The 17773-nt window shown below is 46.9% G+C and overlaps 1 protein-coding gene across 1 annotated transcript in view; it reads left to right on the top strand.

Moving 5' to 3' along the window:
* The window catches only part of LOC144494666 (solute carrier family 28 member 3-like), a 198760-nt gene that overhangs the window by 127074 nt on the left and 53913 nt on the right, over positions 1–17773 (top strand). Inside the window, 1 exon segment of the mRNA XM_078213870.1 lies at positions 15816–15984. Coding sequence (XP_078069996.1) covers positions 15816–15984 — 169 coding nt within the window.

The raw sequence follows: 17773 nt of genomic DNA, 5'->3' as shown, positions 1-17773 counted from the left end.
CGGCCATGATCAGCAGGACCATGACGCCAACCGTAATAAATTCCTTCATACGGCCGCTCTCCTAAATCTGACCTACAATAAGGAGAAGTGTGTCTTCTGCACTCAGTGACTCGCCATCTTGGGGTATGTAGTGGAGAACGGGGTCATCGGCTTCGATCCTGACCGCATGCGCCCCCTCATGGAACTTCCCCTTCCCACCACTCTTAAAGCACTGAGGAGATGCCTGGGCTTCTTATACTACGCCCAGTGTGTCCCTAATTACGCGGATAAGGCCCGTCTGCTTATCAAATCCACCCTTTTTCCCCTGTCGGGAGAGGCCCGTTCGGCTTTCGACCACATCAAAGCGGACATCGCGAAGGCCACGATGCATGCTGTGGACGAGTCAATCCCCTTCCAGGTGGAGAGTGATGCGTCTGACTTCGCCCTGGCCGCCACCCTTAACCAGGCGGGCAGACCCGTAGCCGCCTTCTCATGAACCCTCCAAGGCTCAGAAATTCGACACTCCTCTGTCGAGAAGGAGGCTCAGGCCATCGTCGAAGCAGCGCGACACTGGCGCCACTACCTAGCTGGCCGACGGTTCACCTTGCTCACGGACCAACATTCGGTGGCTTTTATGTTCAACAACGTGCAGAGGAGCAAGATTAAGAATGATAAGATACTGAGGTGGAGGATTGAGCTCTCCACCTACAATTATGATATCTTATATCGGCCCAGGAAGCTCAACGAGCCTCCGGATGCTCTGTCTCGCGGAACATGTGCCAGCGCTCAGGTGAAGCAACTAAAGACTCTCCACAATGACCTCTGTCACCCCGGGGTCACCAGGCTCTACCACTTTATTAAGGCCCGTAACCTGTCCTATTCTGTTGAGGACGTCCGGTCTATAACCAGACACTGCCCGGTCTGCGCAGAGTGTAAGCCGCACTTCTATCGGCCGGACAGGGCACACCTCATAAAAGCCACCCGCCCATTTGAACGCCTCAGCATCGATTTCAAAGGGCCCCTTCCTTCTTCTGACCGCAACATCTATTTCCTCAACGTTATAGATGAGTACTCCCGATTCCTTTTTGCCATTCCCTGCTCGGACATGACCTCAACCACGGTCATCAAGGCCCTGCATGGCCTCTTCACCCTGTTCAGTTACCCTAACTACATCCACAGCGACTGGGGATCCTCATTCGTGAGTGATGAGCTGCGTCAGTACCTGCTCTCTAAGGGCATAGCCTCAAGTAGGACTACCAGCTATAACCCCAGGGGAAACAGGCAGGTAGAGAGGGAGAACGCAACAGTCTGGAAGGCCGTTTTACTAGCGCTACAGTCTAAAGGCCTTCCAGTCACCCGCTGGCAAGAAGTCCTCCCCGATGCACTGCATTCAATTAGGTCCCTCCTGTGTACGGCCACCAATGCCAGCCCCCATGAGTGGATGTTTGCTTTCCCTAGGAAGTCCTCCTCGGGAACCGCACTACCGTCGTGGCTGGCGTACCCAGGCCTCGTTCTGCTCCGGAGGCATGTACGACCCCATAAGTCAGACCCCCTGGTTGAAAAGGTCCAGCTCCTCCACGCCAACCCCCAATCTGCCTATGTGGCATACCACGATGGGCGGGAGGACACGGTCTCTATCCGGGATCTAGCGCCTGCGGGTGCCCCGGAGCCCACTATGAACCCCCACCCCACATCCCTGGACCCCTCTGTTCAGGCAGCACCAGGTCCGCTTACATCTTTGCCCCTTGTATGCAGCTCGCCTGAGTCCCCGGAGTCACCACACAGGACCCGACCAGAAGGGCCGACAGCGGACTCGAGCGGTTCCACCCTGCCATCAGAAGCAACACCCCAACTGGTACTACGGTGGTCACAGCAACTGATCAAGCCGCCCAACAGGCTGAACCTGTGAGGGGACGACGCCTTACTTCAGTTTCGTGACTCTTGTGTGTATATATATCTATATATATATCTTCATGTCTCTGTATATATTGTTTCACCCACCCCTGCCGGACTCTTTTTTTAAAGATGGGGTGAATGTGGTGACCAACTGTAACTACATGTGTATGCCTGGACACACCCATGCTGCACCTGGCCCGAGACTCCTCCCTTTCCACCTGAGACTCCTCCCTTTCCACCTGAGCGAGGCATAAAGGTGATGGTTCCTCCTCCTCGCCTCAGTCTGGGCCAGGTCAGCTACAAGGGTGTGCTCCTGTTCTTTGCGAATAAAAGCCTGTTATTTCACTCACTTGCTGGAGTCCTCGTATCGTGATTGATAGTGCATCAGTTTTTCTCTCTCTTTTGGTTGGTGGAGACATGATGGGCTGAATACCTTCTTACTGTGTCATAACTTTTCTATGGTTCTATACAGGTAGGGAAGATCTCATCCAACTGCATTGGTGGTCACCCATTGTCTGTTTCTATAAAGGTAACTGTTGCGCTGAACTTCTTTGCAGCAGGATCCTTTCAGGCAGCATGTGGAGACCTCAATGGCATTACGTAGCCTGCTGCACACCATTCTATCAAGGTCTTCACAGATGCAATGTTCAGAAGGCAGGTAATTAATTACATTTCATTCTCAATGGGCTGCCAAAGAGGCACCAGAGAATTTGCAGCATTTGCATGTTTCCACAACATATACATTTATTAGCAGGAAAGGATTTTTCTCATTGAATATCCAACTGGTCTGTTCCCACAATTGAGGGATTATGCAGCCATGCATGAGGTACCCCGTAGTAGCCACAACATTATGCACAACTCTCAGAGTCCATACCTGTTCCGTGGCCCTGGTGTATTGGATGTTTGGATTCTAGATGACAACGGTTATCATTTGAAGAGCTGGCCCAAGGGTCCATTGAGGACCCCAGACAGACATGGAAAGGAGCTAAAGCTTAAATCTGATAGAAACATAAGGCCATTGTAAAGCAATGATGTGGAGATGCTGGCGTTGGACTGGGGAGGGCACAGTAAGAAGTCTCACAACACCAGGTTAAAGTCCAACTGTTTATCTGGAATCACGAGCTTTCGGAGCGCTGGTCCGAAAGAGTAGCATTCCAAAAGCTCATGACACCAAATAAACCTGTTGGACTTTAACCTGGTGTTGTGATACTTCTTATTGTAAAGCAGATAATTGGGCTACTGAAAATGAAATTCAGCTGCCTTTACAAATCACAAAGGGCATTGTAGTACACTCCATCATGTATGTCACTCATGGTCGTAACATGCTGCGCCTTCCATAACCTCGCCATTAAGAGAGGAAGTACCCTTGAAGAGGGGACACCAGATAGCAGGCATTCATGTGAGGATTGGGGGATGATGAGGTGAGGAAACATCTCAACATAGAGGTGCAAGGCCCTGGATATGATCACATGGATGACAATGACACTAACAATGCCTTGATAGGTTCAAATAGATCATGAACTCCAAGTCTCAATGATGCATGCACTGCATGTGTCTCAATGTCATTCCATGTGGAATGTGAGATTTATGTCATTATCCTGTCAGCACATTTACCATGACCAGCCCTTGCCATTCAATGCATCCTGCTCTGCCTCCAATTATTAAAGCTCATTTTTTTCTCCGAAGAGAAGCTGAACGGCAGTGACACACTGAAGTAACCTCTGCCAAATAAGTAGGAAAGTTAGAGTTCAGTCGCATAAGATCAGACATTATGAACAACCAGATTAAATGCACCCATGTGACCCATTTGGTAGCTTGTGTAGAGTTTTCTTAAAATGTTTCTGGTGCTCCGGTGCAGTACTCTCCCCTTCCTTTCTGCTGCATCAGTGATCGGCTCCTGATTTTTCACTTTGCCCTGGATGACTTTGGCAGGCATGGCCTTGAGGACCCTGCCACATTAGAAGAAATTTGCAGAGTGACAGGAGGAGCTTCTGACACCGTGCACTAGATGAGGAAGGTTGTCAATAGTGGATGGACAGAGGAGAGGCTGGCCCCATCAGAAGTGCCCTGAGAGGTGCTTCTGGATGGTGGCAGCAGCTGCTCATCCTCTGCCACAAAGACCGCTTGTTCCTCCCTGCCTTCTTGTCAGGTCACAAGAGCAGGCTTATGGTCAGTATCCTTGTTGTCCAGAGCCAGGGTGATGGTATGAAAGTCTGAGAACATACCCACGATTGCATTCGCAATGCATTTGGTTTGCTCCTCCAGGTCTGTCCATGGAGGAAGCTTGATGCTCCGCAGAATTGGTGATTGCAGTGAATAGATATCTCCACGGTGTCAGTCAAAGCACGCAAATCTTCTGATATACCCACCAAATCTCCACACACCTCTCGTTGCATCTGCTGCCTTACGGGTAACTCCAGAGGATCATTATCTGATCTGGAATCAGTCTCTGGTTCACCTCAGAACAGTTCTTTTACTACCCACTCAGATAGAACATTGAAGTGCCTTCACCAGATTGTGCCTGCCCTTATCCTCACACTCATCCCTGCCGAGGTGCCAATGGTTATGCCGGTGCTTGGTTCAGAGAGAGGATGTGATGGTGCATCCTTCGAGGATGCTTATTCATGTTTGGAAGGAATTGTTGGACCAGCATTGATATCATGTTCCATGGAAGAGACTTCACTTGCTCAAGAGATGCAGAAAAATGGGCATTAGTTGGCAGTGGAAAACTTGCAATGGCTACGCAAGGTCACAGTGCTCGGTACCATTCCAGTCATGTGCAATGTGAGATATGATACAATGCAATCATTATAACACACTTATAGAAGCATCTTAAGCTTTCTGCTAGGAATGTTCCCTGTCTTTGAGCGCCAAGATGACAATTTTTACATTCATTGAATCATGCCAAACATCAGTCCTCCTCCTATTTTCCTTCTCCGTCTTTATCCTGATTTCAGCCTTGCAATCTCACGAAACTCAGGCTTTCCTCCAATCTCACCTGTGCCAACTGACTGAGGAATCAGTGGAGGAGAGTAGGAGAACCTCCTCCTCTTCATGCAGCGAGGGGTTGGCCAGGGACACCATCTCTAGTTCTGCCTCTCCTTGGAATTGTGGGCACGCTTCTCCCAAAAGTAGGTGTAACATTGTGATGACCTAACACTGTTAGGTTCATAGATGTCATCCTGCCACCAAGGTGACAGAGAAATCCAGCCAAGATGTTGTGCACCAACTTCAGGTATACAAGCTTCTCCACTGAACCAAAATAACAAGTCCACAGTGACATTGATGCAAGGACCAATGACATTGCTGCATAAGCTTGCCTTGGATCTACAAACATCTCATAAGCCTAATAATGAGGACTTAATCACCTTGGCCAATATCAAAACGTCATTGAACCTTTTCTGCTATTGTGTGCAAATGCAAGGCACTAATCTTATGCCACTGATCCCTGCTGCAACCTCGTCCCAGGTTGCATGTCTGACTGAGGGAGCTCTCCTCTTCCTGTCAGCTGGCATTAGTTGCTCACGCCTGGTGGACACAGCCCAGAGGAGGGCACGGAAAGATTGTTCATCAAACCACGGGATGGCTTTTGCCCCTGTTCCTGCCTCTCCCCTAGCTCCCTTGCCTTGGTCATCTATGAAGTAAAGCATACTATAACTAGACAGCTTCTCTATGTTAAGATTTGAAAACATGTTCAAATTGAATACCACTTGTGATTGGTGGCAAGAAACAATTTAGATTATCCACATTTCGGTGTGGCACAGTGGTTAGCACTGCTACCTCACAGTGCCATGCGAGTTCAACTCCAGCCTCGGATGACTGTCTGTGTGGAGCTTGCACATTCTCCCCGTTTCCTCCGGGTGCTCCAGTTTCCTCCCACAGTCCAAAGATGTGTGGGTTACGCTGATTGGCCATGATAAATTGCCCCTTAATCTCAGGGGAATAGGAGAGTAAATATGTAGTGTTACGGGGAAAGGGCAGGACCAGGGTGAGATTGTTGTGGGTACAGGCTTGATGGGCCAAATGGCCTCCTTCTGCACTATGATTCTATGATTTCAGAAATATTAAAAACATTCACACTTGCCTGAAACCAAGCCTGATCATATATTTCCCAGAATAAATTTTCCAGGTCCATAGGAACAGAATTAGATAAACTCAGCCCTTCAAGCCTGCTTCTGCCATTCAATCAGATCATGGCTGATCTCTTTCCAGTTCAATTTCACCTCCCCATTTGTTCCCCATATCCCTTTATCCCATTTTTTATTAGAAATTGTTAGAAAGTGGAGGTTGATTCCGCCCCCCCCCCGCCCCGAAAACTAACACCAAAACTCCCAAAGAGGAGTACCTCGCCTTATAATCTGTAAAATGTGTGTGAAGTGGTATGACCTGCGCTTCAGCAACTTCTAGTGGTTAAATACAAAATAAATCCCTGTCACTCATTCAAATCAAGACGTAACAATATATTTATCTAATTAACAGTGAACAAATTAACTAAACTATTAATAAACCGAATAAATCCCTTCTAACTATCAACTATTCCCAACTAAAACAAGATTCTAATCGTAGAGTCATAGAGGTTTATAGCATGGAAACCGGCCCTTCTGCCCAACTTGTCCATGACTCCTGGGCTAATCCCAATTGCCCGCATTTGGCCCATATCCCTCTATACCCATCTTACCCATGTAACTTTCTAAATGCTTTTTAGAAGACAAAATTGTACTTGCCTCTACTACGACCTCTGGCAGCTTGTTCCAGAAACTCACCACCCTCTGTGTGAAAAAATTACCCCTCTGGACACTTTTACCCCTCTCTCCCCTCTCACCTTAAACTTATGCCTTCAAGTTTTAGACTCCCCTATCTTAGGGAAAAGATATCGACTATCTAGCTGATCTGTGCCCCTCATTATTTTATAGACCTCTATAAGATCACCCCTCAGCCTTCTACGCTCCAGGAAAAAAGTCCTAGGGCCTGATTTTACTATTTTGAGTCTAAGTGCCGAATCTGGGCGTCAAATAGATCGGAGCCTGGAATCATCCTCCTAGCGCGCCCATTTGCGTTTTGCCGGCTCTGGTTCGATTCGTGCTGTGGGCGGGGCTTAGCGCTGGCGGACTGATCGGAGCTCTGAACTGCGCATGCGCAGTTCGAAAAAAATCTGACAGAGCGCGCCCGGGCACGAAAGAAACAAAAAAGCAGATAGCGGAGAGAGCGGCTCTCCGATGATCACCCTCTGGTCAGGGTGGGGGGGAGGTGGGACCCAGATCATCCTCTGGTCGGTGGGGGGTCCGCTGCCAGTCTGTGGCCAATCAATGGGGAGGGAGGGGGCAGGGGGGGTCTGCCGCCACTCTGCGGGCGATCCCTCCTCCCCACTGGAGGAATGAATCCCTCCTGCCGGAGTGGACGTGTGGCCATGCCATCCCACGAAACCTTCAGGATGAAGCAATCTTCGCTAAGAAGATGAAGCAGAACCAGCCGATTCCACAGTGGATCCGCATGAAAACCGGCTACAAGATGAGTACAGGTCCAAGAGGAGACAGTGGAGAAGGACCAAGCTGGGCCTGTAAAGGGATACACCATCACTGGTACACTACCAGCCACAGCCATTTCTCCCACTCTCTTGTTCCTGCAGGGAAGTGAAATCTGTGGCTGGTCGTGTACCAGTGATGGTGTATCCCTTTACAGGCCCAGCTTGGTCCTTCTCCAGTGTCTCCTCTTGGACTTGTACTGATCTTGTAGCTGGTTTTCATGCGGATCCACTGTGGAATCGGCCGGTTCTGCTTCATCTTCTTAGCGAGGATTGCTTCATCCTGAAGGTTTTGTGGGATGGCATGGCCGCACGTGCACTCTGGCAGGAGGGATTCGTTCCTCTGGTGAGGAGGAGGGATCGCTCGCAGAGTGGCGGCGATCCCTGCGGCCACCTCCCTCCCCACCAATCGGCCGCAGACTGACAGCGGACCCCCCCCCCCCAACCAGAGGATGATTTGGGTCAACCCCCCCGCCCCCCCCTCAACCAGAGGATGACCTGGGTCAGAGAGCCGTTGCAGGCTCTGGGCCCGCTCTTTGGAAGCTGCAGCGACGACTTCAGACTTTTATTTACCAGGTCGTTAAAAGTGCGGATCTGGAAGACAGTAAAGTGGGATTTGGCGGTAGAGTTGGGTGCGCGGTTCATTAAGTCGATTTAAATGCATGCTTATGCATTTAAATCGTCAGGCCGCCCGATTCGGGCGCAGGCCGGACCCGCGCCTGAATCGGGTGTCGGTAAAGCTGTGATCTGCTCTGAATCGGGTGTGGATCGCGGTATAGGCCCGACACCCAACTTTACCGCGATTTTGCGCCCGAAAACAGGCGCGAAGTTTTGGTAAAATCAGGCCCCCAGTCTATCCAGCCTTTCCTTATAACTCAAACCATCAAGTCCTGGTAGCATCCGAGTAAATCTTTTCTGCTCTCTTTCTAGTTTAATAATATCCTTTCTATAATAGGGTGACCAGAACTGTACACAGTATTCCAAGTGTGGCCTTGCCAATGTCTTGTACAACTTCCACTAGACGTCCCAACTCCTGTATTCAATGTTCTGACCAATGAAACCAAGCATGCTGAATGCCTTCTTCACCACTCTCCACCTGTGACTCCATTTTCAAGGAGCATGTGAACATGTGCCCCTAGATCTTTGTTCTGTAACTCTTCCCAATGCCCTACCATTACAAAGAAAAGAACAAAGAACAGTACAGCACAGGAAACCGCCCCTTCTGCCCTCCAAACCTGTGCCGCTCATTGGTCCAACAAGACCATTTGCTTGTATCCCTCCATTCCCAGACTGCTCATGTGACTATCCAGGTAAGTCTCAAACGATGCCAGCGTGTCTGCCTCTACCACCCTACTTGGCAGCGCATTCCAGGCCCCCACCACTCTCTGTGTAAAAAACGTCCCTCTGATATCTGAGTTATACCTCGCCCCTCTCACCTTGAGCCCGTGACCCCACGTGATTGTCACCTCCGACCTGGGAAAAAGCTTCCCACTGTTCACCCTATCTATACCCTTCATAATTTTGTACACCTCTATTAGGTCTCCCCTCATTCTCCGTCTTTCCAGGGAGAACAAGCCCAGTTTACCCAATCTCTCCTCATAGCTAAGACCCTCCATACCAGGCAACATCCTGGTAAACCTTCTCTGCACACTCTCTAAAGCCTCCACGTCCTTCTGGTAGTGCGGCGACCAGAACTGGATGCAGTACTCCAAATGTGGCCTATACAGCTGCAACATCAGACTCCAGCTTTTATACTCTGTACCCCATCCTATAAAGGCAAGCATACCATTTGTCTTCTTCACCACTTCTCCACCTGTGCTGCCACCTTTAAGGATTTGTGGACTTGCACACCTAGTAATCTGTGTTTCTATACTCTTGATGGATCTGCCATTTATTGTATAACTCCCCCCTACATTAGTTCTTCCAAAATGCATCACTTCGCATTTATCTGGATTAAATTCCATCTGTCATTTCTCCGCCCAATTTTCCAGCCTATCTATATCCTGCTGTATTGTCCGACAATGTTCATCGCTATCTGCAAGTCCAGCTATCTTCGTGTCATCCGCAAACTTGCTGATAACACCAGTTACACCTTCTTCCAAATCATTTATACATATCACAAATAGCAGCGGTCCCAGTACAGAGCCCTGCGGAACACCACTGGTAAGAAGTCTCACAACACCAGGTTAAAGTCCAACAGGTTTATTTGGTAGCAAATACCATAAGCTTTCGGAGCACTGCTCCTTCGTCAGATGGAGTGGAAATAAATGTCTCCACATCATGAACACCACTGGTCACAGACCTCCGGCCGGAAAAAGACCCTTCGACTGTTACCCTCTGTCTCCTGTGGCCAAGCCAGTTTTCTACCCATCTCGCCACCTCTCTTTGTATCCCATGGAGCCTTAACCTTCTTAACCAACCTGCCATGTGGGACTTTGTCAAATGCCTTACTGAAATCCATATAGACAACATCCACGGCCCTTCCTTCGTCAACCGTTTTTGTCACTTGCTCAAAAAACTCCACCAAATTTGTAAGGCACGACCGCCCTCTTACAAAACCATGCTGACTGTCACTAATGAGATTGTTCTGTTCTAAATGCGCATTCATCCTGTCTCTAAGAATCCTCTCCAACAACTTCCCTACCACAGACGTCAAGCCCACTGGCCTATAATTACCCGGGTTATCCCTGCTACCCTTCTTAAGTAACGGTACCACATTTGCTATCCTCCAATCCTCAGGGACCTCACCTGTGTCCAATGAAGAGACAAAGATTTCCGTCAGAGGCCCAGCAATTACATCTCTTGTCTCCCTGAGCAGTCTAGGATAGATGCCATCAGGCCCTGGGGCTTTGTCAGTTTTAATGTTACCTAAAAAACCTAACACTTCCTCCCTTGTAATGGAGATTCTCTCTAATGGGTCAACACCTCCCTCTGAGACACTCCCAGTCAACAAGTCCCTCTCCTTTGTGAATACCGATGCAGAGTATTCATTTAGGATCTCCCCTATTCCCTTGGGTTCTAAGCATAATTCCCCTCCTTTGTCCCTGAGAGGTCCGACTTTTTCCCTGACAACTCTTTTGTTCCTAACATATGAATAAAGTGCCTTTGGATTCTCTTTAATCCTCTCTGCCAAGAACATTTCGTGACCTCTTTTTGCCCTTCTAACTCCCCAATTGAGTTCTTTCCTACTCTCTTTGTATTCCTCCAGAGCTCCATCTGTTTTCAGTACGCCTCTCTTTTCTTTTTGATCAGATCCTCAATTTCCCTGGTTATCCACGGCTCTCGAATTCTACCTTTCCTATCCTTCCTTTTTACAGGCACATGCCTGTCCTGCAGCCTTATCAACTGTTCCTTAAAAGGCACCCCCACATGCCAGACGTGGACTTATCCCCGAACAGCCTCTCCCAACCAACGGCCACCAATTCCTGCCTAATCTGCCTATAGTTAGCCTTCCCCCAATTTAGCACCCTACCCTGAGGACAACACTCGTCCTTGTCCATTACTATCCTAAAGTTAACAGAGTTGTGGTCACTATTTGCCACATGTTCCCCTACCGAAACTTTGACGACCTGACCAGGCTCATTTCCCTGAACTAGATCCAGTATAGCCCCCTCTCTAGTTGGGCTATCTACATACTGTTCCAAAGAACCTTCCAGTACGCATTTTACAAATTCCTCCCTGTCCAGACCCCCAGCCCTAAGCACTTTCCAGTCTATACCAGGGAAATTGAAGTCTCACACTACAACAACCCTATTTTTTCCGCACATATCCAGAATCTCCTGACATATCCGTTCCTCCATTTCCCGAGGGCTGTTGGGTGGCCTGTAGTATACCCCCAGCAGAGTGATTGCACCTTTCCTGTTTCTGAGCTCCACCCACAGTGACTCATTACATGACCCCTCTAAATTGTCCACCCTCTGCACCGCTGTAATATGCTCCCTAACTAATACCACTACTCCCCCACCTACTTTAGCCCCTCCTCTGTCTCGCCTAAAACACTTATATCCCGGAATATTCAGCTGCCAGTTCTGTCCTTTTAACCATGTCTCCGTCATCGCAACCACATCCAAATTCTGCGTAAGCATTAAGGCCCTAAGTTCATCTGTCTTACCCGTTACGCTCCTCGCATTGAAGCAGATGCACTCCAGACCTCCAGGCCCACTCAGGTCATCCTGCTCCAGAATGCTCTTCTTATCTAGCCTTGCCCTGGCCCCCAGCTCGACCCCAGCCTCAGTACTCACTGACCTACTCTTTTGATCCCCACCCCCCTGCCACACTAGTTTAAACCCAGCCGAAACACTTTAGCAAAACTCCCAGCTAGGATATTTGTGCCCTTCCAGTTAAGGTGTAACCCATCCTTTCCGTACAGGTGCCATCCTCTCATGAAGACTTCCCAATGATCTATGAATTTGAAACCCTCCCTCTTGCACCAGTCCTTTAGCCACGTGTTCAATTGTAGAATCTCCCTGTTCCTGGCCTCACTAGCACTAGGCACTGGGAGCAGTCCAGAGATTGCTACCCTAGAGGCCTTATTTTTTAGCCTAGCACCCATCTCCCTGAATTGCTCTCGTATGACCCCCCCCCCCCCCGCTCTTTCTACCTACGTCATTTTCACCAATGTGTACAATTACATCTGTTTGATTACGTTCCCTTTTTAATATGCTTCCTATCCTCTCAGAGACATCCAGTACCCCGGCACCAGGAAGGCTGACTACTATCCTGGAGACTCGTTCGCGCCCGCAGAACCGCCTGTCCGTGCCTCTAACCATCGCATCCCCCATCACTATTTCTCTCCTAATCCCTTTCTTTCCCTTATGGGCCTCTGAGCCTGTCTCTGTGCAGGCGATCTGGTCTTCGTGGCTTATCCCTGGAGGGTCATGCCCCTCCACAGAATCCAAAACAATATACCTATTTTGGAGGGCAACCACAGGGGATCCCTCCACTGACTTACCTGAGTAAGTCCTGCCCTTGTTCAATCTACCAAAATGCATCACCTCACATTTATCTAAATTAAACTCCATCTGCCATTCGTCAGTCCACTGGCCCAATTGATCAAGATCCTGTTGCAATCGGAGATAACTTTCTTCACTGTCCACAATGCCACCAATCTTGGTGTCATCTGCAAACTTACTAACCATGCCTCCTATATTCTCATCCAAATCATTAGTATAAATGACAAATAACAGTGGACCCAGCACTGATCCCTGAGGTACACCACTGGTCATAGGCCTCCAGTTTGAAAAACAACCCTCTACAACCACCCTCTGGCTTCTGTCAAGAAGTCAATTTTGTATCCATTTGGCTACCTCACCCTGGATCCTGTGAGATTTAACTTTATGCAACAGCCTACCATGCGGTACCTTGTCAAAGGCCTTGCTAAAGTTCATGTAGACAACATCAACTGCACTGTCCTCATCTACCTTCTTGATTACCCCTTCAAAAAACTCAATGAAATTTGTGAGACATGATTTTCCACTCACAAAGCCATGCTGACTGTCCCTAATCAGTCCTTTCATCTCTAAATGCCTGTAGATCCTGTCTCTCAAAATACCTTCCAACAACTTACTCACCACAGATTTTAGGCTCACTGACCTGTAGTTCCCAGGCTTTTCCCTGCAGCCCTTTTTAAACAAAGGCATAACATTTGCCACCCTCCAATCTTCAGGCACCTCACCCGTGACTATCGATGATTGAAATATCTCTGCTAGGGGACCCGCAATTTCCTCCCTACCCTACCACAGTGTCCTGGGATACACTTCGTCAGTCCTGGGGATTATCTACCTTGATGCGCTTTAAGACTTCCAGCACCTCTTTCTCTGTATTATGTAGACTCCTCAAGACATCACTATTTATTTCCCAAGTTCCCTAACATCCATGCTTTTCTCAACAGTAAATACTGATGAGAAATGTTCATTTAGGATCTCACCCATGTCTTGTGGATCCACACATAGATGACCTTGTTGATCCTTAAGAGGCCCTACTCTCCCTTGTTACTCTTTTGCCCTTTATGTATTTGTAGAAGCTCTTTGGATTCTCCTTTGTCTTATCTGCCAAACCAATCTCGTGTCCCTTTTTGTCCTCCTGATTTCTCTCTTAACTCTACTCTCACACCCCCTATACTCTTTAAGGGATTCACTTAATCCCAGTTGCCTATGCTTGTCATGTGCCCCCTTCTTCTTCTTGACCAGGGCCTCAATATCCTGAGTCATCCAGGGTTCTCTACTTCTACCAGCCTTGCCTTTCACTCTAAGAGGAATCTGTTTACCCTGAACCCTGGTTAACAGACTTTTGAAAGCCTCCCACTTACCAGACATATGCTGTTCCAATAAATACAATTCCCACTCATTAACAAAAATAGAATTTAGTCACTTCCTAAATTACAACCAGGTTTTGTGTCTTCTGGGATATTCTCTGTTGATTCTTCTGTCTGGAACTTCTTTCTGCTTTGGTACCTTTGTTATCTGGATAGTGCTTTCTCTAAGACATAGATGAAGCTATGAGAGGCAATGATTCTCCCTCTCTTAAGGACTGTGAGCTGTTATCTTTGGCAGGTGGCAGTTGCTCTCTCTTTTTGTCTCACTGCCCCCTTCTTTTATGTCTATGATGACATATCAATATTTCCCACAATAGGATTGATCCTAGCTTGTCAAAACCATCAGATTTAAATTTAATAGGTTCTTGGTATCTAAGTGCCTGATAGAAATTGATTAGCTAAATTCAAAAGCCTGTTGTCTTGGTAAAACTGCTGCTTGGCCTTTTGATACAAATGTTTCAGTTTGGGGCTCTCTATGTACTTGCATTTTTTTAACTCTCTAAGCACAGGAAAAGCACCACCTTTTAAAGGGACCATGCAATTTTACAAACACCAATCTACAATTACTCTACCCAACTTTGCAACAAAATATATCTATCTCCTTCTTGAAACCATTCAATGATTCAGACTCCACCACGTTAAGGGGCAACGAATTCCACAAATTCACCACCCTCTGTGAGTAGTTCCTCCTCATCTCAGTTTTAAACCTACCGTCTCACAACCTATACCTGTGACCTCTTGTTCTAGATTACCCCATAAGAGGAAACATTTGATCTACATTTCCTCTATAAATCCCTTTTAAAATTTTATATACCTCGATCAGATCCCCTCTCATACTTCTAAACTCCAGCGAGTATAAGCTCAAACTGTTTAATCTCTCCTCATACGCCAACCCTTTTCATCCCCAGAATCAATCTGGTGAACCTCCTCTGAACTGCCTCCAATGCCACCACATCCTTCCTCAAATAAGGAGACCAAAACTGGACATAGTACTTCAGATGTAGTCTCACCAACATCCTATACAATTGCACCATACTTCTCTACTTTTATACTCCAGTCCTCTTGCAATAAATGCTATAACATCCCATTTGCCTTTTTTATTACATGTTGCACCTGCATACTGACTTTCTGTGATCCATCTAGAAGGCACACATTTGCTGGGTCACTTGACACTGCCTCATGCCAGGTGGCCCTTTGAGTGAGAGGCTATGACCTTCTTTCGGATTATGATCAACAACCTAAAAAATTTGGATGCCAGACAACTTGCCCATCTGCACCACTGCATATTCACTTCATGAGCTGGAATCCTGTCCGCTGGCCCGAATTTTCATAATTATTATGTTATACTGTGCAATTTGATGGCAGGAGTGGGAGTTGGAAATCAGCCCACTTCTTGTTGCGAGTCCCACTCACTGACTGCATGTGTTATTCAGTCCATAATTTGTGCTATAACATGCTGTATGTGTGAACTGATAATGGTGGGTTGGGGGCATCTAAGATATTAGTGAACAAATGGACCAATAGTATATCTCCTTAACCAATAAGATTTAAGGATTTGGAAAGAAATAGAGATACAGCAAAGGAGCAGGGTGTATTAGAGTCAAATCAGGGATAGAAAGAGAAAAAAGGGAAAAGATTGGATGAAGGCAGAGAGAGAAAAGAGACAGGAGAAACAAGAAATAGAAGTATATACTTTAAACCTCTTACAATTTACTGTTTGCAGAAATGAGAGTCCACAGTTTAATTTGTTCCCTTGCTGGGCTGGAGAGATCAATTGGCTTTGCACTAAGAATTATCGTGTCACTAAAAGGGCACTTGCATTGTTAATTATTAGCTGTAACTTTCTACAATAAGTTTAATGGACAATTAATGTGAAAATCCAGCAAATGCTGAAGAGTAGTAGGAAGATTTAAAATGAGGCAAAGAACAGAATGGCATAAATTGATCTGAAGGTTCTGGAAATCCACAAATAACAGCATATCTCTTCTGCCTTAAATGGTAAATTTGCACATTGTGAGCTCCCTGTTATTTTTCCAGATTTGGCCCTAAGAATGTTTGACTGTTATGCAAAATGGTCTTTTGCATTATTTATTTTTTGTTCTGCAGTGATTCAAAGAACATCATAGAAGCTGCCTGTGTAGGAGCCTTTACCTCAGTCGGTTTGGTGGCAAACATTGCTGTTAATCTTATTGCATTTCTGGCACTCCTGGCTTTTCTTAATGCTGTGCTTTCCTGGTTGGGAAACATGTTTGATGAGCCTGGGCTGAGCTTCGAGGTAATGTTCTTTCTTTTAGATCTTATTATGTCATTTTTCTTGAGGAAGTTTGTGATTCTGAAGAGCTGAATTCTGTATCTAGCAACTAATTTGTATTTTCAAAGCATACACTATTGTTTTAGCAATAAAAAAGACGAATTGAATTTTAATAAGTTACAATCATTATTAAATGGACAGTCATTAGAAATTCAATTTGGTGATGCGGTACTCAGACATTTATCCAATATTTAAGTCATCCTAAATTTGAAAATTTACAGATGTTGATTGCATATGTGATTGTGTTTAATTACATGGAGGTGAAGCAAATTAATTGGAGTCTCATTTGAGCAGATATAAATTGAAGTTGACATTTGAAACTGGGGTGCAGTTGGATTACCTGGTGTATGCTTGTAATGTTTTATTGTAAGTAAATGTTAGACTGAGTAAGGATTGGCTCCAGTACTCTCCTTCACTAACTGAATTACTGGAACATAATATCTGAGGTATAGTTCATGTTTCAATCAACAATGACAATCACTGGAATTTTGGTGAATCTAGACCTGACAAACCTGCTTTGAAAGTCTATGGAGCCAAAATGCTTGTGTTCAAAAGTATAGAACAAGGAAAAGCTATGTTGTCCATTGAACATGCTTTCTGTAATATCACACTGCTACAAGTATCACAAAGGTATCACAAATAAATCTGCACAAAGGAGACTTAGGAAATAAAGATTTGAAAGCGCACAAGTGTAGAATTAAGAGGAGATACTGTAGTTAAAAACATATATTAATAATACACAGATTGGATTAAAATTTGAAATCATTTATATATGGATGATTTAGAGACTGTGTGAGGCAAAGAATAATAGATGCTTTCAATGGGGGCGATGGTAGTTGCAAATTGATATTGTTGCTAAATGGGGACCATGATTATAGCATTTTGCGATTGGCTTTCTTTGCCAATGTCTGGCAGGTGGAAAAGGATGCTGCTTTGCGAGATGCATGTGAATTGACGTCATGGTCATGTGCTAATCTTCGTCATATTTTTGTTAATATTCCATGCTGTTAACGAGCAACAGCATACAGTAAACTACAACAATATTAGAGACCTTAGTTAGGACTGCACTGGACTACTTTAAATTAATCTAGGCATCTGAAAGGTGTCATTAGGATCCATATGTTCTGCTCAGATACAGATCTGATGACCAAGACATTTGTGGTATTAGTGTTTCTTGGATTTACTGGGATCTAATCCAATGTCTGTAGCCATACCTATTGAGAGTAGCCAGATATGCACCACCGTCCCGTCCCCCCCTTTAAGCAGCAATGGGATTATAGATTGCTTTAATAGATGGAAAAATTAAAAACTGAGCTAAAAGAGCGAGCAAGAGCGCGAGCGAGCCAGAGCGAGAGCGCGAGCGAGCCAGAGCCAGAGCGCGAGCGAGCCAGAGCCAGAGCGCGAGCGAGCCAGAGCGCGAGCCAGCCAGAGCCAGAGCGCGAGCCAGCCAGAGCCAGAGCGCGAGCCAGCCAGAGCCAGAGCGCGAGCCAGCCAGAGCGCGAGCCAGCCAGAGCCAGAGCGCGAGCCAGCCAGAGCCAGAGCGCGAGCCAGCCAGAGCCAGAGCGCGAGCCAGCCAGAGCCAGAGCGCGAGCCAGCCAGAGCCAGAGCGCGAGCCAGCCAGAGCCAGAGCGCGAGCCAGCCAGAGCCAGAGCGCGAGCCAGCCAGAGCCAGAGCGCGAGCCAGCCAGAGCGCGAGCCAGCCAGAGCCAGAGCGCGAGCCAGCCAGAGCCAGAGCGCGAGCCAGCCAGAGCCAG

Source organism: Mustelus asterias, chromosome 6 (assembly GCF_964213995.1).
Source record: "Mustelus asterias chromosome 6, sMusAst1.hap1.1, whole genome shotgun sequence".
Taxonomy (NCBI): domain Eukaryota; kingdom Metazoa; phylum Chordata; class Chondrichthyes; order Carcharhiniformes; family Triakidae; genus Mustelus; species Mustelus asterias.
This window is presented reverse-complemented; position numbering and strand designations above follow the sequence as displayed.